This window comes from Gracilinanus agilis, chromosome 3, assembly GCF_016433145.1.
Source record: "Gracilinanus agilis isolate LMUSP501 chromosome 3, AgileGrace, whole genome shotgun sequence".
Taxonomy (NCBI): Eukaryota; Metazoa; Chordata; class Mammalia; order Didelphimorphia; family Didelphidae; genus Gracilinanus; species Gracilinanus agilis.
Window position 1 is genome coordinate 188071511 of NC_058132.1, and position 25653 is coordinate 188097163.

Sequence of the window (25653 nt, forward strand, 5' to 3'; positions counted from 1 at the left end):
TATACCTCCCTCCCTTGTCTTTGTTGAACTAAGGAATTACAGGTGTGAAGCACTTAAAATACTGTCAGACTAGGTGGATATATTGGTTAGTTTTGCTAACTTTTCTTCCCTCTTTCCTTTTTTATTCTTTATTATAAGGATAGGTTAATTGGGAGTCTGGAGAAGGACACATTTAAAAATCAAGATGATAGAAAACAAAGTTATGAATATAAACTAATTTTAAAGCATTATAGCATTTTATACATTCTAATTAATTTACTTAAATGTAATTATTTATTTTTAAAAGTTAATTCATCATATTATGCTGATATTTTTTTAAAACAAGTATATAAGTGAAAGACCTGGGAGATTTTTTTTTTAATTCTTGAAATTCAGAAGCATCATCTCCTCTGGCCCCTTTATGAGAGTCCCTATGAACTTATTTCCATATTTTTCTAATCACTGCATCAAATCTTAGAATATAATATTAATTTTTAAGAAAATAAATTCTAACTGCTCTTACAAATGCTATTTCCTTGTCACCTTTTAATCCTGTAATTGCAACAGGAAGACAGGAAGAAACCAAATAGAGGAAATCACTATGAATTTTGTTCTTAAAATTGACTCCAAAGATAAAACTACAAATCCCTAAACAATTATATGTTCTCTCTCAAAAACCTTGGAGTGTTAAAAATGTAAGAAAGATTAAGAATAAACAAAAATACTGATTAGAGAGCTGCAGAAATAGAAGCTACAGTCTATAAACGGACTATTGGTGAAACTGGAATAGACGTAAATAAGTAAATTTCCACATGAAATCCATGTATGGGACCTGTAAAATTACTTGGTAACAATTGGTAATTATGTTAGACCTTATTATCCATTTAAAAATATGGATTAAAAAATTATAACAAAGCAGTCTAAAAAATCCAGTTTTAATCAACTTTATTCATATCCAAAAGCATATAATTAAAGGACTAGTAAAGCTCATTGATAAAATTTGTTAAAATCAGTTAGAATATTGGTAATTAAGACAATCATTCTTAAGAACTAAACAATTTTATATTACACTGTGATAGTTTAGATTTCAAAAGTTTCATGTGCTTTCTTTTTTTTTAAAAAAAAAAACTTGATAACTTTTGTTTTTATATCATCTATATTTCCTACTGTTTTTCTCCCTCTCTCCAAAGAGCTATACTTTATGATAATATATGAATAAAGAAAAATTGTTCCATAAAACAAAACCACATAGCAAAAAAACTCTAATGTTATGTTCAGTATTCCACACTCACAGACTTCCTATTCCTGCAAATGACAAAGGGGAGTTATCTTCTCAGATCTCTTTTTTTTTTTTTTCAGATCAAGTTTGGTCAATATAATTCCAAAACATTCAATTTTAATTATTTGTTTTCGTTGTTCTTTCCATTTTCACTGTTTTAATCACTGTATATATTGTTTTCTTGACTGCTTACTTTTCATCAGTTCCCATGAACCTTTCTATATGTCTCTATATTCATTATGTTCATTGTTTCTGTTTATTAGTTCAATAATATCCTGTAACAGTTATGAGTCACAAATGGTTTATCCATTCCCCAAACAATAAGCATCTACTTTATCTACAGATTTTCGCTATCACAAAAGTGCTAGTATAAATATTATTGGTGTATATAAGGTTTTCCTTTGGTTATTAAACTTTTAGTTACATGTCTTTTAGAGTTTCATAAACTTACAGAGCATCAGGTGGCTATAAATGATACTTAAATTTTTTTTTGTCACTTAACCAAAGATGGTTAGATCTTGATGATGATTATGACTATGCCTAAAAATGTTTACATCCTAGGAATGGTCAAGTTACCTTTGGACTAAAGGTTATATACTGGCTACCAGAGGCCTAAATTTAATCAAGAAGAGGAGTTTCTTCTAAAACACTACCAAACTGGCAAAAGGTCAAAGGATATGATCAAGCAGTTTTCAGATAAAGAAATCAATGCTATAAATAACCATATGAAAAAATGTTCTAAATTCCTCTCTATTAGTGTTATATAAATTTGATGGTACAGGATTTGGAGCAGGGGAATGTGGAATGAATTTTAAATGAGACACAAGTTGTAATTAGTAAATCTCGAAGGATCACACACTGCAATAGATGTTGTTTAAATGATGAATCTGCTAAACCCAAACTCCAGGTATAATAGTATCCCAAAGCTATCAGCCAGGCAATGAATCTGCCAATAGAATTATACAGATATCTTGTCTAACTGACACTTGGTACTAATGGATAACACTAGGTTGAATACGAATTAACTCTTGCTTTTGAAAGGTATAATACTCCTCTTCCCTTCAAATATCCCAAGGATGTAATCTACTAAAGCCCTAGGATTCTTGATGAAGCCAAGTCTGGAGTAAGTTCAAAGATTTATTGTTAACAGGCTTAGGGAAGGGAAAGCAGGATATGGCTGGGAAGAAGGGGAAAGGAAGTCCTTATTAAGGCTAATAATGTTATTGATGATCTTGTAAATGATATTAAACAGGTTTGATAGATGCCAGTCTGGTTGGGCCACACTGGCCCAACCTAATCAAAGTTACTCTACTGATAAAGTGTTGATGTTCCTTCTTGATGGTTAATTCAGGATCAGGGACTGATGTAGTTGAAATAGGTTGCAGGTTGATGGCTGAATAAGCTCACCTAAGGCCTACCCTCAAACCACCCTTTCCCAACCCAATCTCAAATCTAAGATCCTGTCAGTTCAAAAATCCTGGCTTTTATACCTGAGCCTCCAACTGCCCTTCACACCTGCCAAGCTCCTGCCCAGCTAGGTTCATTCTACATTCCAAGCAGGTAACTCTCCATCATCTTGATTTCAACATGGCTGTACAATTTATCATTACATTAAAGAAATGCAAATTAAAACAATTTTAAGGAACCATTTCACACCTATCAGATTAGTCAAAATGACAATAAAAGAAAGTGATCAAAGTTCGAGATAAAGCAAAATTAGGACACTAATATGTGAACTGATCCAACGATTCTGAAGGGCAATTTGGAACCATGCCAAAAGGATTATAAAATTATGCATACCTTTTGATCCAGTAATACCACTAATCATTCAGTATCACAAAGACATCAAAGAAAATGGAAAAGGACCCATAATGTACAAAAAATATCTATAATAGCTTTTTTTTTTGGTAGTGGCAAAGAACTGGAAATTGAGGGGATGCCTATCAATAGGGAATAGCTAAACAAGTTGTGATATATGATGGGACTATAAGAAATGATGAACAGGATAATATCAGAAAGAGCTGAAAAGACCTATGAACTAATATAAAGTAAAATAAGCAGAACCAAGAGAATATTCTACAAGGTAACATTTTGTTCGATGAAAAACTGTGAAAGACTTAGCGTCTTTCAGCAATACAATGATCCTGGACAGTTCTAAAGAATTTATGGCAAAGAATGCTATACACCTTCAGACAACGAACTGTTGGAGTCAGAATGCAGACCAAAGCATACAATTTTTTACCTTAGTTTATATGTTTTTATTTTGGGATTTTGGTTTTATGAGAGTATTCTCTTACAACAATGAACAATATGGAAATATTTTGCATGATAATATATATATATACACAACCCCAAAAAAACTTAATTGTAATCAAAATTATTCATTTTATATCTCTTATTTATTCATAAATTATTCTCCTATCCATAAATCTGATAGGTAATATGCTCTCTGTTTTTCTAATTTGCTTATGGTATCTTCTAGTTTATGTGTCTATTTTGATCTTAGTTTGGTAAAATAAGATATGAGTCTACATCTAGTTTCTGCCAGACTGCTTTCCAGTTTTCGTAACAAATTTTACCAAATAGTAAATTCTTATCCCAAAAGCTTGAACTTTTACTGTTTGTTGTATGTGTGTTCTGTTCCATTGATCCACATTTGTATTTCTTAGCCAATTCCAGTTTTGCTTTGTTTTTGCTTTTAAAACCCTTGTTTTCTGTCTTAGAATCAAAATTTTCTAAGGCAGAAGAATGGTACAGGCTAAGGCAGTAATGGGCAAACTTTTTAAAGAGGGGGCCAAAGGAAAGGAAATGCTCATCTGTCAGTCTGTTTCTAAGGCAACTCTTTTGAAGTTTCATTGTATTGTATACTACTCATTGTATTCGTCAGATTAGGAATAATGTCCCATGGCAGGATAGAACATTTCAGGGAGTCTCATCTGGCCTGTGGGCCTAGTTTGCCCATCACTGGGCTAAGCAATTGGTGGGGTGGGGGGAGGAGTGACTTGCCCAAAATCATACAACTAGGAGGTGTCTGAGGTCTCAAATTTGAACTCAGGATCTCCCATCTCCAGGCTTGGCTCTCTATCCACTGAGCCATCTAGCTATCTTAGAGAGGTTTGATAATTATTGCTTTATAATACTGTTTAAAATCTGGTACTACTAGACCTTCTTCCTGTAAATTTTTTTCTACATTAATTCTTTGGATATACTTGACTTTTGTTCTAAATAAACTTTGTATTGTGTTTTTCTAGTTCAATAATTTTTTGGTAATAAAACTAATAAAGCCAAGATTAGAAGGAAAGCAGAAAAATGGGGGCAGGGGGCAGTGTTTAGAGGCAGTTTCTTGGATAGAAATCTCATATCCAAAATATATAGAAAACACTGTCAAATTTCTAAGAATATGAGCCATTCCCCAACTGATAAATGGTCAATATAAGCAAATAGTTTCCGAATAAAGAATTCAAAGCTAAATATAACCATAGGAAAAAATGCTCTAAATTGCTATTTATCAGAAAAAAGCAAATCTAAATAACTCTGAAGTATCATTTCATACCTATCAGATTGGCTAAAATGATAAAAAGGCAAAATGACAAATGTTGGAGGAAATATGGAAAAATGGGGACACTATTATTACACTGTTGGTCAAACTATGACCTGAGACAACCATTTTGCAGAGCAATCTTGAATTAGGCCCAATGAGTTATAAAACTGATACCTTCTGATCCAGCAATACCACTATTAAGTTTATTTCCTAATGTGATCAAAGAAAAAGGAAAATACCTGTATGTTCTAAAATAAGGCAGTTTTCTTTGTGGGAGCAAAGAACTAGAAATTGAAGGGATGCCCATCATGCCTTACAGTTGTGTCATATGAGTATAATGGAATACTACTAAATCATAAAAAATGATAAGCAAAGTTATTCAGTTTTTTAAAACATGGAAATCCCTATGTGAAATTATGAAGAGTAAAATTAGCAGAACTAAGAATACATTATGTATTTGGATAATGACATATTCCATATACAGAAAAAGAACTAATAGATACAAATAAGCAAGACATAGTTTTATATACAGCTGTATCTTTTTGTCAAATGATACTTTCTCTACTGAGGAGAGAAGGGAAGAAAGAAAATAACCTAGGAATTCTAACTTAACAAATTAATAAATTTTAAATTTTATAAAAGATTCATTATCATCTGCTTTGCTGCAACAACTTAAAGACTATGAGATTTTTCCATATGACTTGTAGCAAAAACCTCCTAATTGTGGTCTCCCACATTAGAATGTAAGCTCCTTGAGAACAGGGACTTTCTCACTTTATTATTTGTATTTTCAATGCTTAGCACACAGAAAATAAACTCTTTTTTCATTTATTAATTACAACAAAAGCTAAAATTTATTTAGTGTTTATTATGTGGCAGGTACTATGTTAAGTGCTTTATAATTATTATCTCGTTTGATCTTCACAACAACCCTGCAATTCATTCAAATTTGTAGCTTCCTTCTAGGCTTAGTACTAAGTGTCACAAAAAAAAAAAAAAAAAAAAAAAAAAAAAAAAAAAAAAAAAAAAAAACACTTTTCCTTATGCCCCAAGTGTTGTAGGTTCCAAACCTACACACACCCACAAAATGATCTTCTATCAATTTTAAATGATTATATATTCATGTAATCTACTCCAGTTAGACTATAAGTTCCTGGTGGATGGGGATTGTTTCACATTTGTCTTTCAATCCTCAGTGACTAGGATAGTGTCTAGAACTTGGAGGAGCTTAAAATATACTTGGTTGCTTGGTTAGTTATATGCAATGCTTCCCTGTCCCTTTGACCTACTTTGATTCAAATAAGGTATGCCACTCTAAGACCAGACTTCAGTAGGGGGTCTTTAACCCACCCTCAGTGATTCCTATGCAGTCAAATTTTTCTGCTTGTGAAGGACCTCAAGTTCATCTTGCCTATGCTTTGGACATTTTTGTAGAGATACCTTCAGGCATGCGTTTAATTACTAGTTCTAGATTCTGAATATCTATGTAAATGTTCTTTTTCTGATATTATAGCTACTCTCCACAAGAAAGTATATGATAGGCAGGTTACGTACACAGTCTTACCTTTCCTCTATTCTTAAATTTAAAGCCCTTTTAACTAGATTTGCACAACCAAAGATAAATACATTTTATTTTACCAGACTTTGTTAGATATATCATTCCTAGCTAAAAAGACTGGCTTTCCTATATTTTATGTCTAGAATTCCAAATTCCATTCTCAAATGTCATTTATTTAACCAACTGTTCACTTTCCAATTAATTTTTCTCCTCTTCAGGCCTTATTTTCAAGAAGTGAAGTGAGGAAAATAACACTTACACCTCCTATAGTCTTAAGCTTTTTGCCCAAGACTTCAGACCTTTAGCAAATGACATTCCAACTTCCTCATTCCTTGACCCTATTACAAGCTCACAGCAGTGAACAGACTTTTGTGGAAGTTTCTAGCCTAAAAATCACTTTATCAAATCAAAAGGTTCTATAGAACATCTCCTTTAAAATCTTTTACTACTTGAAAAAAATTCTGGATCTTTTCCCTTGATAAATAATGTAATTCTATACTTGTAAAACCCAGTGGAATTGTGTGTCAGCTAAGGGGGGGTCAGAGGGGTTGGGGGGAGAGGGAAAGAACATGAAATATGTAACTATGGGAAAATATTCAAAATAAAATAAAAATTTTACAAATCAATAAATAAATGATGTGATTCTTATATTTTTAAATGTTTATTTTTGTACCATTTAATGAAAATTTACAAACTATGAAAAATAAATTATTTGTCCAATTAGCAAGTAGCATTGATAGAATTTGAATTTAAGTTCTCAAATTTCAGAACCAATGATTTTGGATCAGAAGTAGGGAGATGATTTGCAAAAGATCTTTATAAGTCATCTTGGTTACCAAGGTCATTCTTTGAGAACTGTTGTATTAAAAATACATCAAGTTCCAAAATATCTTGTCGTAAAAAAAATTATCCAAGTCCTTAAAGTCCTTATAAACTATAAGTAGTTTTTCCACATTATTTTTAAAAGTCTGCTTATCAAAAATACATATGAAAGTTTATATCACAGTTAATGACCAAAGAATCTTTTTAAGGGGCACTTAGACAATACACACATTGCTTGCCTCTGAACATAAGTATGTAATCTCTTTGAGGGTAGAGATGATATCGCTTTTACCCAGAACCACATATAACCTCAATCATTAAAAGGTAATAAGTTCTCGATGATTCATTATCCACAAAAGTTACCAAGAATAATCAAGAAAGAGTATTTCACAAGTATCAGGTATATTAGCAAACACTTACAAAGTGATTTACATGTTACCTCATTTGATTCTCATAACCCTATGATAATGGTGCTATTATTACTCTCATTTGATGATGAGGAAACCTTAAGCTATGTTATGAGGGGTTACAGTCCTATTATTTATTAATTCAGTGAAGCACTAGTGTTTAACCAAGTTGTGAAAAATAGAGGGTTACTTACGACAACTGCCTGATAAAAGCTTCACTGAAGAGTGATGGAATACTATGACAGGCCTGATGCCCTAATAACAGTTCCCAGGGAATCAGTTGGCTTAAAGGTAACTAGAAAGTTGGTCTTGACTTCCTGGGACCTTAACAATATTTATAATCCTAGGACAAGCTTGATCTTGATGTATTTAGATCAGCTAAGCTAGTTTCCATGATCTGACTACGATATTAAATGAAGATGACTTGTCCTCAGTAAGGTAAGCTATCAGCTTATAAGTAAAGGCTGTCAGAGGCTTGTTGATTAACTGGGTTTATTGGATTGATTGAAGGAAGGAAAACTGGGAGATAGGAGAGAGGGAAGTAGGTGAACCTTATTAAGTTCTAACCTAATAATAAGTATAATAAATTATGGTAATGTCTAAATAGAAAGTTGGCCTAGGTGCTAAGTCCAGGGGACTTTGAGAGTCTCCCCTGGCTCAGAGGCTGTTATTGAATTTGGATGTTTTGATGAAATAATCTTGTTTGATAATTAAGGCTCAGTGGCCTTACCAATATTAAGGTGATTGATACAGCTAGCAATGTAGTCTAAACCTTGCCTGCCTGCCTGCCTATACCAATCTACCCTCTTCCCGGGGCCCGGACAGCAGACAACCTCCTGCCTCCCAATCCAAAGAAGAAGTGGTCCTGAGGGGTTTGTGCACCCCCATTTATACTCCTTTCCCAACTTCCAGATTGGCACATGCCCAGGGCTGCCTTGCCAGGTTCTGTGTTCTAAAAGGGCAAACTGCTCTTTTGCACCTACAGAAAATGGCTGACCACTTCTATATATTACAGCTAGAGGAGTTTAAGTGACTTGCTCAGGTCATATAACTTGTAAATGTCTGAGAAAATATCCCGACTCATATGTCTGTATGTCCAGCCCTCCATCCACCCATTGCTCTACCTATGCCACTTGTTCTACCATAGCTATCTAAGGACAGGAAAGGAAACTTAAAAATGTCTTGCAGAGCCTCTACCAATAAAAATAGTACATAAAATATAGGTTGATCTCCTTACTGGCACAGAAGGTTTGAAAGGGTTAGAATAATAGTAAAGCTAAATATTACCACTAATTTTTAATGTCCTTTACAAAAGCATCTCAATCTACCATTCTACCTTTAAGTTCCACTACTGGGTTCAAGCTCTCTACAAAAACTTATTATTGCTTCCATTGATTCATTCCGTCTACTATAAACACACTTTGAATCATCTTAATTTGATGCCTTTGTCTGGGCTCTTAAGCTTTTGTCTCCATATCTTAACAGGATCAAATGTTTAAGTCTCTGTAGGGTCACATCCTATTTCTTCCATTAAGACCTAACTTGACTATGCCAGTCTACAATTATCTTTTCCACCTCTACATCTAGGGAATTCATTTGATACTTATCATGCAATGCCTTCTATTGTCAATTATATTTTTATATGTTTAAAGTCTTATCTCTATGACCAGTCACTTCAAGGGAAGGCCTATGTTTTGCACTTTCCAGTATTTCTGTAGCATACTAATGCTACATCATCATGTGGAAGTGAGTAAATTCTGGAAGACAACAGTAGAGAAAGCAAACTGTGGCAGAACCAATCAAGCAAGCAAGGCTTTGATTTCAGTATAGGTCCAGATATATGTTCATCTATAATATGATAATACAATTTAGCTAAATTCAGGTTAGCCATAGAATGATTAAATTTTTCAGCAACAATTCTGAGCATTCATTAAGTCAGAAAAAAATGTTGGTGATAGGGAATAATCAACCCTCCCCTTGGTACTGTTATATTGATTTCTGGGACAAGATGGACACCACCTTTAAGTGACAAGACTGGCAATTGAACACCTCGGAATGTACCCAGATGCCGTGAGGCAGGGCAAAAGTCCATTGGAACCAACCCTATAAATACCCACCAGGCACAACACATGTGGCTGAGTCTGGAGCAGAACTTGGGAGGTGGGAGGTCGAGGGAAGGTAGGCCTGTATCTGCAACCTGTCTTACTGAGAGAACTAGAGAGCAATCACCATCATTGTCAATAGAGCTGAGAGAGAACAGTGATACTGTCATCAAGATCATTATTAGCCTTCCCTAATCTTTGGCTTGGCTCCAACCAAATCAGGCCAGAATTAGTGTGAGGGTGAAGAACCTCCAGTCTCTACCTGATCTAGCAATCTCCACAGCTTGATCATAACTAGATAATTAGCAATAAGGTTCCCAAATCCTCCATCCTTATCCTTGTTCCTAACCCCATCTAACTAAACTTAAATATAGTGTTTTATTACCAAGTACCTTTCCTAAGTGGTCAATACATCTAAGTCGTGGGAAGGGGAGATCCTTACGCAGTCAGATCTTCACCGTTATTCGAACAGTGCATCAATAGCCCTCATCAACAACAATTCCAACCCCAGGCTGAGGAACTAGAGAGGTTAATCACACATATAACTTCTCAGTGGTTCCCTGTCTGGGCAGGGAACTGTCATAAGGGCAACTGTCATAAGGGATAGCTGACAGGCTCAGTTGAGCAAGCCTGTCAGGGAAGGAGAGGTATAGCTTTGCCAGCAGCACCCTCCCCCACCAAATCCAATTCACCTTTCAAAAGCCTCAAGCCTCAATTATCAATCCCTCCACTTTTTTTAAAATAACTTTTATCATAAAACTAAGTACAAAGATACTTAACAAGTTACTTAACAAATGTTGTATATCATACGGTATATAGTAATGTACATGGGCCTATCAATTCCCCACCTCCCCTATGACTTTATATTCTCCACTTTCCCACCTGGGATTATCTATTAATTTCCTACTTCCTAATTTTCCATGACATGAACAACTAGTCTGGGACTGCTTGGTTCTCTTGGGAGGTCTTTTTACTCAGTGCCCAGAGTTTGTATTTATATTTATTTTCAGAGAATCTCATATCTTATTTCAGTTTTTCATAATCTAGCTCTCACAAGATAAGATTTGTGAGAACAATTTAAAGATAAGATAATGTTTAATTTACACATAATTTAACAAAACTCAATCTATCATCATTCATCTTCCTAGACTTAAGTCAATCACTTTGATATTCCCTAAATATGCAAGCTAGTGAGTGCATTGTCATTCCAATATGATGTTACAGCTTTAATACTGTCCTCAAAATGAATAATATATTGAACCCTTTCCATTATTTCTTCTCAGTTTTTATAATGTATTACGGCCTGACTCCTTTTTTTGTCAAATTGATCTTATTATCTCTTTGATAAAAATGTTCTTAAATATAAATTTGAATTCATCTTTAAACAGAGCCTACATTTGTCAGAGTATAATTTACTAGATTAATGGAACTGCCAATTTACATCAACTTTTTGCACTGTTTCACCTGTTCCAAATGTTTTTCTTTTCTGATATTTAGATATGTATTTCTAAGGGAATATGGAAGAATTATTCCAGTAAGAGTCTCATCAGCATCCTGGTGTAGAAGGAACCCAGGATTCTCAAAGGCTATGCCACTGAAGCGTAAGCTCTTACAAACATGCCAAGCTGAAAAGGTTTCAAGCATAGGCCCAGCAATGGACTAAATTTTACTGTCTGATGATTAGTTCCAGTGAACTCTGGTGAAACTTCAAAAAATAAGCTACAAGGCAATGAATTTTAGGTCATGGCAACTCTCAAGGAAAAGAAGGAAAGCGAACAATAATAAATCAAATACCTACTATGTGCCAAGCACTGTGAAAAATACTTTATAAATGTTATTTCATCTGATCATCACAACAACCCTAGGAGGTAGAAATTTTATTTCATTCTATCTATGAAGAAAATGAAGCAAAGATTACACAGGATTACATAGCTAGTAAGTTTCTGAGGTAATATTTGTACTCAGGTCTCCCTGACTCTAGGGCCAACACTTCATCTACTATATCACCTAGCTGCCTATTCCTTAAGTAAAAGGAAAGTCATGATATGCTTCAATCAAATTAATATTCATATTGATAAAACAATAAGTCCCTAAAGAATAAGAGAAAGTCTAAGTTTTTAGAACCACAAGGGATCATAATTATTATCTACCTCTATTACCTTTCATCAAACTAAGTTTCAAAAAGGTTGATTTGGTCAATATTATACAGATATTAAGTGAATTGGGATTCAAACCCAGGCTAATGATAGTTCTGTTATATAGAGCTGTTTCTCGACTGATTCTTAAATATTTAACATTAATTTGAGCAAATCTATTTAAACAAAAACCCGAGATTGGTAAAAAAAAATTAAGTGCATGTGCATATATACATACATATGTATATGTTTGCATATATGTAAATATTTTGCTTTTTTTCTAGGCATGATTTTATTGGTGTAAGGAGTCCCCAGGGAGGAAATTATTGACTACTACAAAGAGAACTTGATCTGGAACCAATTTATAGTCTTAGAGAGTGGCCTGGGGCACTGAAAAGTTAAGTGGTCTGTTCAAGGTCACAAAATCATCACGTTTCAGAGGCAGAGAAGACTCCAAGTCTTCCTGGCTTCAAGACTAGCTCTCCCTATCCACTACCCTTTATTTGTCTCTTATATCCTGCTATCTTTCTTAAAATAAAAAAAATATTTTAAGCAAAACAAAAAGTCAGTTATAGGATCATGTCCTTTATTATATGATCACTCACATATCACCACTGACCAAGTTAAATGGAAAAGTTCCCAATTCATATTTTGGAGATATTTCCCCTTCTCACTATTATTAATAATTAATCATCATGTTTATTAAATCCCCAAGGCCTCTTTCATTTATTATTAAACTCACAATTAGTTGTATTTTTTATTGTTCTATATATCTCAAGAGGCCAGTGACAAAAAACCAAAATATTTATAGCAACACTTTTTTGGTGGTAGCAAAGAACTGGTAATAAAACAGATGTGTATTAGTATAAAAATAATCAAATTATAGAATATAAATGTAATGGAATATGATTGTGCTATGACAAATGAGGAGCATGATGAAGACAGAGAAGCATGGCAAGAGTTGCATGAACTAATTCAAAATGAAGTAAACACAAAAAAATAATAAAATTTACATTTACATTATAAATATGTATATAAGAACAATAACCACAAAATAACTCAAACTAAATATGAAATTTTAAGATCAAGCTGGGCCCAAAAGAAAGATGAAACATCTTTCTCTGGTTTATTTGAGGAACTTGGAGTCCATGAGTGTGGAACATTGCACATAATGTCAAATTTTCTTCAATGTGTTAAATGATTTTACTGAAAATATTCTCTTATTCTTTTTCTTTAAAAAAAACTTTGTTATAAAGAATGACTTTCTGGGAGCAGGCAGGGAGAAGTTTAGAAGGAGAAATCTAAGTGATGTAAAAACAAAAGACATCAATAAAAATCTATTTTTAAAACTTTTCCATTGTGCACTAAAAATAATATAGTATGCTGAACAAAAATTTTGGTTATATAACATGTATAAAATAATGCTTAAGACTTATTAGGTCTTCTTTTAAATAGTTTCAGAAGACAATGCCCTTAACTAGTTGCTAAGACTGTAGATTATATTTCCATAAAATCTCTGGCATCTATCCATCCCTGTCTCTCAAATGAAAGGGCAACAACCCTATTTGAAGGCCCTTATCACCTCCTGCCTGAACTATCATAAACAGCCTCTGAAATGGTCTCCTAGCTTTCTGTTTCTCCTCTTTCCAATCCATCTTCCCCACAACTGCCAAAATAATCTTCCTAAAGCACAGTCTGAATATGCCATTCAGTTATTCATGAAGCTCTGAAAGAGAAAGATAATTTTCTAACTCCAATTAAAAAACTTTTGGTATAATTGTTTCTAAAATTATGCTGTTTTATCAGACATTCGAACAAAGGTAAACTATCTGTGTTCAAAATTTATGGTCTATTACTGTGAGAAGAAAAGGAGTATATCACAGTGGATACAGGGACAGCCTTTTACTCAGGAAAAATTGGATTCAAGTTTCACATCTGACAGTTCTGTCCTTTGTGACCACTGACATGTCATATAACCTTTCAATGCCCCAGACAGTTAAGGTCATAAGTTTGAGAGCAATTGATGATCTGGATTGAGAAAGGGAGTTTCTACATCCAAGAAATCAGACAATTACTGTAGTAGAGAGAGGGGGACATAGCAGTTTTGTAGGCTTTGGCTGAGTTCAGGGCCCAGTAAAGAAGATCCAGGCTTCAGCCATGGCCTTCAAACAGATGGAACAGATTTCTCAGTTCCTACAGGCAGCAGAGCGCTACGGCATCAATGCCAATGATATCTTCCAAACTGTGGACCTCTGGGAAGGAAAGAATATGGCCTGTGTGCAGCGGACACTGATGAACCTTGGTGGTCTGGCAGTGGCCAGGGGTGATGGGTTCTTCTCTGGAGACCCTAACTGGTTCCCTAAGAAATCCAAGGAGAATCCTCGAAACTTCACAGATAACCAGCTACAGGAAGGCAAGAACGTCATCGGGCTGCAAATGGGCACCAACCGTGGGGCATCTCAGGCGGGCATGACTGGTTATGGGATGCCACGCCAGATCCTTTGATCACTACTCCTCCTTACCCTCCCTTGAATGGTTAATATATTTCTAGCAATGACATTCCCAGGAAGCCCGTGGAACTCTCAAGCCCCTTCTGTTCCCACCTGTGCCCATTCTGCTCTGCCCCCTCCTCACTGATGGTGCCTGCGCCCCTATTGTGCCTACAGGTGGTGAGCCAGTGCCTTTTCACCCTGAACTCACCATAATACACTCCCTCTCCGCCCCCACTCAGCAAAACTGGACCAACTGCTCTCTCCTCCCCTTCTCCTGGACCAAAACTGAGGGGCGCCTGGCCCCATCCACATTCCTATTCCTTCTGCCACCCTGGCTTGTTCTCTCACTTGGGAATTTGTACCCTCATAGCTTTAGGCCAGGGTTCAGTGCCTTGACAGGAGCTGAACATGGGACCAATTTCTCCTCCACAAGGTTGTTCTTTCTGCTCCCTCCAACCCCAGCCTTGCTACTGTGGAGACTTAATTTATAGGGAGGGGCCCCTGGTGGCTGCAGTCCTGGCCACAGCTGGACTTTGAAAGCCACACATCTGGCTAGGCCTCTCCTTGGCAACGGCCCCTTTTTCCCTTGGTCCCTCCCTTCTTGGCATCGCCTCCCGCCTCGTCTCCTCTTTACCCAGTAGCCTGGGACACATTTATGGAGTGGAGAAGAATGCCCAGGGAGGTGGGTTGACCTTGCCTTCTCTTCTCTCCTCTCCTCCCTCCTTCCCTCCTTCCTCAAAAGGCCCACCCAAAGTCTGGAGCTTAGGAATGCGAGTTTGCTGATCTGAATAAAGATTCCCAGTCTTTGTAAAAAAAAAAAAATGATTGCTATTGTTATTGCATTATGGTCTTCAAAGCATGTGTTTATTACTTTTTTTTTTTACATTTGCTCTATTTCTATGCCCTAACATGATCAATTATTGTAAAAGTTCCCTGTGTTATTGAGAAAGCATTCATTATATTCTTTAGTGATCTCATTTAGATGTCATAAATTCTTTAGTTTTAGATTGACCAGTAATTTTTCAATTTTATATTTTCATTTTGTTTACCATTCTGTTAGACTTACCCAAAACTAAGAGATGCTGAAGATTCCTATTACTCTTGTGTAATTGTCTATGTATTCTTGTAGTTAAGTAATTTTTAGAAACTAAGGCTTTTGGCTCATGTAAGTAACTCCTCACCTATCACGGAGTTACATTCCAGAGACTCCCTGTGATAGATGAAAATCCACGAAGTAGGAGTGTTTTATTTATTTTATTACTTATATATATTTTAAGGCTTTATAAACCCTTCCTACTCTCCTATAAACCTTTTTTCCACACTTATTAACCTACAGTCACTGAGCCAATCAGTGCCCAGGACACAGAACACATAGCTGTGGTTGGTCACCTTTCATTCCATCAGCCAATAGTGTCCCACTATAAATGTAACTCTGCAATACAAAATTAGATTTTTTTAAAATCCAGGATACAATGAAGCCCCAATAATTGAACCACAATATAGCAAGGACAAACTATACTATTTTTGGTTTGTGCTCCTTGGTTCCTCTCAGCATAAATTTCCCTATTTATCCCTTTTTATGCTATGAATGTTTGTTTTTGCTTTATCTGAGAGCATGGTTGTAATTATTACTGTTTGGAATTTACCTGATGCAAAGTAAAATGTTTTTATAGCTTTTCATTTTAATTCTCTACATAGCTTTGTTTTTTAAGTGTGTTTAATGAATAGATTGTGGACTTTTGTTTTCTTAATCTAATCTGTCACTTTTTCATTTTATTAGATTGCTTCATTTTTTTCACATATAAAGTTATGAGTTAGGTTTATAGTTTCCTCCATTTTTTTTCAAATTAGTATATTTCCCCACATCATCACCTGTGAAAATGCAGTACTTTTTATCTTCAGTTATTTTTAGGTTAATCTTAGGTATTCTAATGCCAACTGGCTCTAATTTCAAGTGCCCCTTATTTTTTACTCCTTGAAATCTCCTCCAACTTCTTCCCCTCCTTTTCCATTTAGGGAATGCTCTCTCCTTTATTTTTAGTATTACGAGAAAATTGTTCACCTGTAGTTAATGTGACATTTAGTGCATGATATTTCTCCACCATAACTTCTATTTATCTTCTGTTTTCCTTCTTGTCTCCTAGTGTACTTTAAACAAGAATTTTCTTAACAAATTTGTTATTGTTGTCTGATTGCTATATTTCTTTTCTCTTTTATATTTCTGTTGTCAGGAATATTTGAAATGCAAGTAATTTGTTAAAAGTGAGGAAATCTAGAAAAGTTTTGAATACTTTTTTGCTGAACATCCATGTTTCTTCATTAATGCTTAGGCTCAGATTGCAAGGTATTTCATGTTGAACCACATATTGAACTACTTTGCTCTTTGAACAGTTTATCTTATTCCCTCTTATGGTTTCCTGCTGGGTGCAAACTAGTCTTCTTTTATTCAAATTTCCATTTCCTTATATTTAAAGGTCTCTTTTGGTCACTTGCAGAATTTGCTCATTGTAGAGTACTGATTAACAGTAGAACTGTTAAATTTAACCATGCATCTTGGAGTCTGTAGCTTGGGATTTTTTTTTTCTGAAGACAATCTGTTAATTCTTTCTATTGGTACTTGTTTTCTATGTTCAGAAGTTCTGGACATTTTTCTTGTAATATATCTTGAACTATGGTGTTCAGGTTTTTTGACTTATGTTTTTCTGGGAAAACTATAAATTGTCCTTATTTATCCTGTCTTCAAGATTAAAGTTTTGCATTATATGGATATGTTTTCTTTTAACATTATTACTTTTTGCTTCTTTTCTTCCAGACTATTTTTTACTTCCATAGTTTCCTCCATTACTTCCATGTAAATGAATCCCAATCAAATTACTCTCTCTTTTATTTCTTTGGCAAAATTTGCCCAAATTCAGTTTTTCCATCCTTTCAATTACTTCTGCTATCAATGCCTTAAATTCTGTTTTCAAAATTGCTATTTCTCTTTTAAACCATTCAGGAATATTCTACTCTCATTTCCAGTTCTCTTCAAAGTCCACCACATTCCTTTACTTCACCAGGTGTCAATTCTATATTCTTGTTCTTTCAAAATTTATTTATAGATGCTTAGATTCTTTTAGTTGACCTGGAAGTCTTATTTTCTTGTATTACTAATACCTTATCTGTGGATTTATCTGCTTATTTTCAAGGCCCTAAACTGAGATCTTTAGTAATTACAATCATTTTCTCCTTATTTTCCCCCACTACTCAATTTCTGACTCCTTTCACTTTGATTTTAGTTTCCTAAGGTCTGGACCCCAAAGTCTGTTCTCACACTGGACAACAATTCACATTTCAGTGACTTCTCAAGGGATAGAATTGACTCCATTTGAATGTTAGGGTCTTTCCTTCAGTATGTGGAGGGCCACACACATATGACCTACCCTAGTTCCTTCTGTATCTCTCTATTGTGACTGAATTCTGTTGTGGCACACAGAGCTGTGCCATTTGAAGAAAGTTTTTGCCCTTTGGTCTTTCTCAATAATACTGGGAAATGTTAGGGATATAGTCTGTTTATTACAAGCCTGAAAGTTTACTTGTGCAACCCAGCTCTCAAGGAAGGCAGTAAGGGTGCTAAGTGAACAAGTAGGAATTAAGGATTAGCATTCTCTGCTAACATTTCATTGAGATGATTCCTCATTGGGGTTCTTGGGGTTCTAGAGAGGAGAAACAGTTGAAACTACTTTATCTATTTCATGTTTTATATTTTGGAAGTTTGTGGAATTGTAAGGATTAAAGAAAATGTTTAGGCCTCTCTCTTGTTGGCCACATGATCCAGAAGTCTTTCTCACACTGCCAATCTCTTTTTATCTACTTACTCCATCCATTTTGCTAACAAAAATGCCAAGTTCTCCTTCATCCTTAAAAAACAAAGCTTTACCTGATTATATCATCTTCTTAAGCTATTATCCTGTGCACTCCTTTCAGAGTCAAACTCTGAATGTCATCTACATTTCCTGACTTCCTCTCAATTGAAACCACCTTTTTAAGATTACTAAACTTTATTTTAATAGCTAAATCTGATGATCTTTTCCCACCTCTCATTCTTTTTGATCTCTCTCAAACAATTTAATCCTTTCTCCTGGATCATCATTCAATTCCCTGGGCTCCCTTCCACTTGGTATTGTATTAGGGTGGTTTGGGGGATGGGATAGGATGGATTGAATTGTACCAGTATCAAGATATTAAACTTTGGGTGGAAAGGCCAACAGAAACTCTGTCCAGGCAGAGCCTGGTCTGAGATCACATACAGACCACTCAAAAAATGCAAAAGTAGTTTAATTTAAAAGTTAAAGGTTAAAAGGGATTTAGATAACCCTAAAGCTAATTTTCTCTAACTAAAAATCCCAAGGATTTAATGTCTCCTCAAGGAGAATTGGTCTACACTAATCTTCTCCTAACTTCCTAAAAAATCCCCAGTTCCTGCTCTTGCTAATAAGCTGCACTAAAACTCCCCTTAGTGAGTTTTAAGGTACTGGTCTGTGGTAAGCCTGACAGGGCCCAGGGAAAGATCCCAAGTCTGAAAGGACTCAGATCTCCCACTCACTGACAGCTGCTGTTGAGGAGATGTTGAGTCAGGCTAGCTTCAGTTCAAGGATCTTCTCAGGAAACACAGGACTTAACAGGAAGGACAGGTAAAAGTAATCCACAAGGTAGGTTGACAGCAAAAGCCTCCTAAATGTTTATAATCAACAAAACCCAGAGAGACTAACTGCTTCTGAATTTTTTTCACTTAACCCTCTTTTCCAACATTCCAGAATTCTTTCCCTGTTGATCTCATGCCTCTGTCTTCTGCAAACTATCATTTCTTAATTAAGTTACCTCTTCCTTATAACCGTATGGACATCCCAAATATTGTTCTGTCCTGGGTCTTCTTTCTATACTCTCACTCATTGTGATTTCTTTACCTCTCATGAGGTTCATTTATTATCCGAATGAAAGAATCCCTGAATTCATATAGCCAACCTCCAATCACTCAACTTGTCTTAAGCCAAATTTCTTTTCCCCAAAATAAATCCCTCTTTAAAACTTTCCTTTTTTTTCTTGTCCCTGGAACAAAATACAAATTCTTCAACAAGGCCTTTCATAATCTGACTCCCACCTACAACCAAACTGGACTTCCTTTGTAATACAGGATTATTAACATGTTAATAACACCTGTTGTTCCCCAAATTTATATCATCCTCCCTCTCTGTACCTTTATAAGGTCTGTTCCCTATGTTTAAAATTGTTCCTTCTATAACTACTTCTTAGACTCTCTTGCTTCCTTGAAGTCTGAGCTCTGGTGCCACCTCCTAAACAAAGCTTTTCTTTATGCTACAGTTTTCAGCATTCTGTCCTTTCTCAATTTACTCTGTTGTATACTTATACATGTACATGTTATATATCACTGCCCTTACTAGAATGTAATATAAGCCTCTTGTATATAGTGACTTCTTTTTCTGTCTTTATATTCTTGACATTTAGCACACTGCCTGGTCCAATTTTAAGTACTTAATAAAAGGTTGTTCTTTATTGTTATCAAACATCTTATTTTCATAACCTGTAAAGTATGTTTATATAAATCATCTTCATTGAGGCTTATAAGCAATCTGTGAGATATGCAAGACCAATATTATTATTATCCTTGTAGTAGAGATAAGAAACCACATTTAAAGAGATTAAGTGACTAGGTCAAGCTAGGAAGTGGCAGAAATAAGAATTAAATACTTTTCATCTTCCTACAATAATTTTTTTTTTCCAATGTGCAAAGAATATTAGATTTGGAGTCAGAAAACATGAGTTTAAATCTTGGCTTAGCAATTTCATAGCTTTGTGACCCAGGGCAGGCCACTAAATTTCTCTAGGCCCAAGTTTCTCATCTGTAAAATGCAGGTGGGGAGTAAGGTGGGAGGAGAGTGATAAAATTGCCTCTAAAGTTCCTTTTCTAAGTCTATATAACCATTACTTATCTATTTATCTATCACACATTACTTCTTCAAAGGTGATTTCTCTCTCTCCCTGAAGATCCTCTAGGAATGCTCCAAAGTCAATGTATGAAGCAATCTTTTCATAATGAGTCCTGTCTGCCTTAACTACTTACTGGTACTAACATCCACTATTGGAAAAAATCCAAATTTTCATAGGAAAACATTTGCCCACATCCTTATATCTGCTTAGCTATAGGAGCCTTTAAAAAATTCTGCTCTTTTATTCTGACATTGGAAATTTTCAAATAAAGCTGTTATAAGAGACTGAAATCCACAAAGTCCAGACAAAATTTCCCTTTCTATTGCTTATAATCTCCATATCAGCATGCAGAAATGATTAGTACAGAGTCTCTTTTCAAATTGTACAATTTTCACATTTTCAATACAAGGGTGCATGAGTTCCCCTATTCAATCAAGCATTTAGATAACAAAATTTTCTTTCTTTTTGATTTTTTTGGTTATTATGTAGTATGGAAACTATTCAGCTGCAATTTTACCCATGCTGTGTCTTGCAGTCTCCAGTCTCTTTTAGAGTCAGGAACAAAAAAATAAGCCCTCAGTAATAAAGGCAATGTTATAAAGGAGAAAACCATAAGTTTAAAACCAGTAAGAAAACTAATTTTTAAAATCTCCCTAGTAGAATAAGTGAGATGATGCAACTATTAAATATGTATATGTCTCAAATGTCCTTTCTCTACCTTCAAATAACTTTACTTTTAATTATTTTTATTTACTTATTAGAATTTATACCCAGGTATCCCAGCCCTTCCCCCCGCATACCATAGAAGATATTACTTGATAAAAAGATGTGTGTGTGTGTTGTGTGTGTGTGTGTGTGTGTGTGTGTGTGTGTGTGTGTGTGTGTAAATATTGTATCATTTGTTTTTATTTTTCAATTCATTCCCTGAGGATGGGCATTCACAAGTTATTCTTCAAATATTAATTCTATAGCTATATGTGTTTTCTTGGTTCTACTAGTTTCACTCTCCATTACTTCATGTAAGCTGTTTTTTTTTAATTAACCTGCTCATTATTTCTTACAGCATAGTAGTATTCCACCATAACCATATATCCCAATTTGTATAGCAATTCCTCAGCTGATGGACAAACTCTCAATTTTCAGTTCTTTACCACAAAGAGAGGTGGTATAAATATCTTGGAATATGTAGGTTCTTTTCCTTTTCTCATGATCTCCTTGGGAAACAGACCCAGCATCTAAGGTGTTTTAAAGAAAATAGGACTCTTTTGAAACTACTATGTTTCTAGGGGATATTGGTTAGGGAAGCTGTGTCTTTGTATTCCCCTAGGTAGCTGGTGACTGGGGAACACCAACTCAGTCACCTTTGCTTGATGGTATAATTCCTATTTCTATATAACAGTGCCCAGGTAGGACCCTTAATGGTCTGGTGGATGAGTAACCCTTTCAGGTCCCACCTGGAGTTGATTAATTATTAATATTGAGCTCTAATTAGCCTTGGATCGCGTTTCATCTGACTGCATTGCTCCACTCAGGAAGGTACTTAATGAAACTTTATCTATTGATCTTAAATAGGGAAAGGAATAATCAGGAACGGATTGGGCATAGGAGACCCTGTCGCACTAATACCTATGATCAATAATCCCTCAGGACTGTAGGCTGTTGTTTCAGTAAAGCTGGAGCTAGTGCTTTCCCCTCCTCTGGTTCAGCTTGGCCACTGCCAAACCAGAGAGGGCAATCTGCTCAGTTGGTACAAATATTGTGATTTCTCTCAGCTTCCTTGTTATCAGTTTGTGATGTCAGCCTACACAGCCTTTAGGAAGTAACCACCCTTAAGGAAATTCACCCTCTTCTTCTTATACCTCCCTCCTCCCAGTTCCCACCTGGGGCCCAGAGATCTAAATAGCTATGATGATTCAGATGCCTAAAGATCTAGGGAGGTTCAGAGAGAACCAATGACCCATGGTCAGGGATCCACAGATCAAAGATCAAAGATCAATGGTCAAAGCTCAAAGACCAAAGACCTCTCTCAGATGACTGTTAGGGGTATTTATGCTCTCAGGCCAACCGCCTTTGCCCTGTCCTCACGGCCTCCGGGAACATTCCGAAGTCTCCAACTGTCTTTATCTGTCAATCAAGGTGAGACTCACAATGCTCAGAGTTTGAATATAAGAAAGGGTATATACAGTTTTATAACTCTGGGCAAAATTCCAAATTGCTCTCCAAAATAGTTGGACCAGTTGACAGTTCTACCAACTATGCATTAGTGTCCCTATTTTTCCACAAGCCTTCCAAAGTTTGTCATTTTGCACTTTTATCATTTTAATCAATCAGATAAGTGTGAAATAATATTTCAGAATTATTTTGATTTGTACTTCTCTAATTAGTAGTGTTTTAGGGTATTTTTCATATACATATATATGGCTTTGATTTTTTTATCCAAAAACTATCTCTTCATGTCTTTTGATATAAATCTAATTATCAGTTGGGAAATGGTTTAACTTGCTTTTTAACTTTTTTTTTTCCTTTTTAGACTATAGTTGCCTTGTTTATTTTCCTTTTAACACAAAGAATTTTAAAATCTCAAGGTCATTTAATTGATTCTTGTCCCATTGACTAAAATACCTTAGCCATTCAAGATGAATAACAATATTTATAATCTTCAGTGAAGATGTTTGTACAGTACCCCATACAAATGCCTCCAGATATTCAAACTGTATAACAAATTTAATTTGCTACCTGTGATTTATTTTATAAAGTCATGGTGCAAATTTTTCTTCTCATACACTTGATAGGCATTTTGTCCATTATAATACTCCATTTTTCCTACATCAGAGTAATTCCAAAAACTCAACATTGAGAGCCCAGTAAAAGGTTTTCTTTAGACAATTTTATGTTTCTTATCAGATAATGACAACTCAATAATCAATTTTCCTTCTCATTTTGTCTCAACTTACCAGAATTTCAAAGTTCAATTCATTGCTTAACTATAGACACTAGTCATGCCAGGTAGCCTCAACATATTATTTCTATAATTCTTTTAATTGTTATTACTTCAAATACATTTTTAATCGTTCAGTATATAATGCATAAATCAAAATAATCCCATATTTCTATAGTTGTTTTTAATTTTATACAGTGCTTATATGCTTTTAACAGTGTACAGAAACTAAAAGCCTTCTTAAAGAAAAAAAGTAGAATCTTCCTAATGCAATTCTTCAAGATCTCCTCCTCTCCTGGAGGTGAACATCACTGTGTTTTTTTCATCTTTGCACCCTTAGTGCTTTCAGTAGTACTTTGCATATAGTACATAATTAATAAAAACTTAGTGATGTGAATATACCTGAAGACCATTTTAAGTTCATTTCTGCTTTCACTCTCCAACATATCTTCAAGCCATGCCTGCTTGCCTCCTCCCTGTTCCCACTGGGCCTCTATTCCCTTACTTGGTAAGAATTTAGCCTGCCCAGATCCACCAGGCTTCTGCCATTTGACCACATGAATGCCATATCAACCCCTAAACACTTCCCCCGCCCCCAATCTCATCCTCTTAGCTTTAGTAATAATAATCCCATCAATATTTATTCTAAGAAAGGTTGATAGGATTCTACTCACTGTTCCTGGAATTTATCAGTTCAAAACCCTTTACCATTCCTGTGCATGTGCTATCTTCCCTTATTAGAATGTTAGCTCCTTGAGATCAAATCTAGTCTTTCTTTTTGGATTTGTATCCCTAGTGCTCAGCACAAAACTGGGTAGATAGTGTTAAAAGAAAGGTAGATGGATATATATATATATATATATATATCTGGATCTTGAAGAAATGGATGATATATATGGATCTCAGCATAGTATGGATGGAGGAGGGATTGTATGCCCAGGCCTAAGCTAGTTGTAGTTGGTGAGGGAGAAAGCACACTCTCCTCTCACAGTTGTTCTTAGTATAATCTATGCCTCTCCTCCCTGACAAGCTTGATTGGATAAGCTTGTCAGTTATCCCCTAACAGTTTGCACAGGCAGGGAACCCCTGAGAGGTTGTGTGGATGGTTAACCTCTCTAGGTCCCAACCTGAGGTTGGATTAGTTGTTGATAAGGGCTACTGATTGGCTATTGGAAATGGTATAATCTGACTGCGTATTGATCTCCCCTTCCCAAGGGCTTTGGTATAATAACTACTCAGGAATGGTACTTGTTGGTAAACTCTATATTGAATCTATTGATGGGGTAAGGAAACAAGGTAACAGGATTGAGGATTTAGGAACCCTATTGCTAATTAACTGGCTATTAATCTAAGTTGTTGATCAAGGTTTGGAGATGGCTAGGCTTGGTAGAAACTGGAGGTTCTTCACCCTCTCACTAACTCTGACCTGACTTGGCCACAGCCAAGCCAGAGATTAGGGAAGGCTATCTGATGATGTTGATTGATGAATCAGTAAACTCTCACAGCTCTAATAACAATGATGTTGATTGATCACTAGCTCTCTCAGTAGGATAACAGGTCACAGGTTTCAGGCCTTCCCATTTATCCATCACCTCCCACCTTCCCAAGTCCCTACTCCAATCTGAGCTCCCTTGTATAGTCCTTTGGGGATATTTATAGGGCTGGGGCCAACTGCTTTTTGCCCTTGGCTCATGGCACCAGGTGACATTCCAAGATTCTCAACTGCTGGTCCAGTCATTCAAAGTGTCATCCATTTTGCCCCAGATAAAGATTTTAACAATAGTAAACACTTAGCAAAACAGTCTCTATATTTATTCCTTTTCAAATTAGTAATTATCTTATTCTTTTTCAGATTGATCCTTAGCCCTTTCTTTGTTATTCACATTCTTATTTCTTGCCTCAGAAACTTATGCAGACAGTAAACTAGGCATAGAATACTTTCCACCTATACCCTTGCTTCACAGACTTCCTCCCTTTTCAAGATGCAGCACCAGCACAACTTTCTTGGTCAATCCTTGCCTAAAGCTCTCAATTGCAATGTTCCCCACTCAAACAGGCTGTTAATTAACTACTTTATGTTTATTTGTATTTAGTTTGAATATTTTATACTGTATATAACATACTGTAAAGAAATATAATGGCAGCCATGTTGGGTCAAGAGTGATAGACAGTTACCTGCTCAGAATGCAGAATGGACTGAGGTGGGTGTGAGTCTGGCATGAGCCAGGGCAGTTGAAAGTTGCCTATAAAAGGAACAGATCTGAACAGATCTTGATCTCAATTTGAGCTATCCTGATCTCAGTATCCCATCAACCTCACTTCTCTGTTTATTATCAACAAGAAGATCTGCAAAGAAATCTATCATCAACAGGGATCAAGCCTTGACTTAGGGCTGAGGCCAAGCAGGCCTTA

General features: G+C 35.5%; 2 protein-coding genes across 2 annotated transcripts in view; one reads left to right on the plus strand and one right to left on the minus strand.

Annotated features, from left to right (window-relative positions):
* CWF19L2 (CWF19 like cell cycle control factor 2) overlaps positions 1 to 25653 on the minus strand; it is a 162587-nt gene that overhangs the window by 13840 nt on the left and 123094 nt on the right. The gene's annotated exons all lie outside the window — the stretch shown is intronic.
* Positions 12740 to 14328, plus strand: LOC123239098 (transgelin-2-like). The gene is made up of 2 exons (XM_044666368.1): positions 12740 to 12808; positions 13951 to 14328. Exons 1-2 carry the CDS (start codon positions 12740 to 12742, stop codon positions 14326 to 14328), a joined length of 447 nt encoding a protein of 148 aa, XP_044522303.1.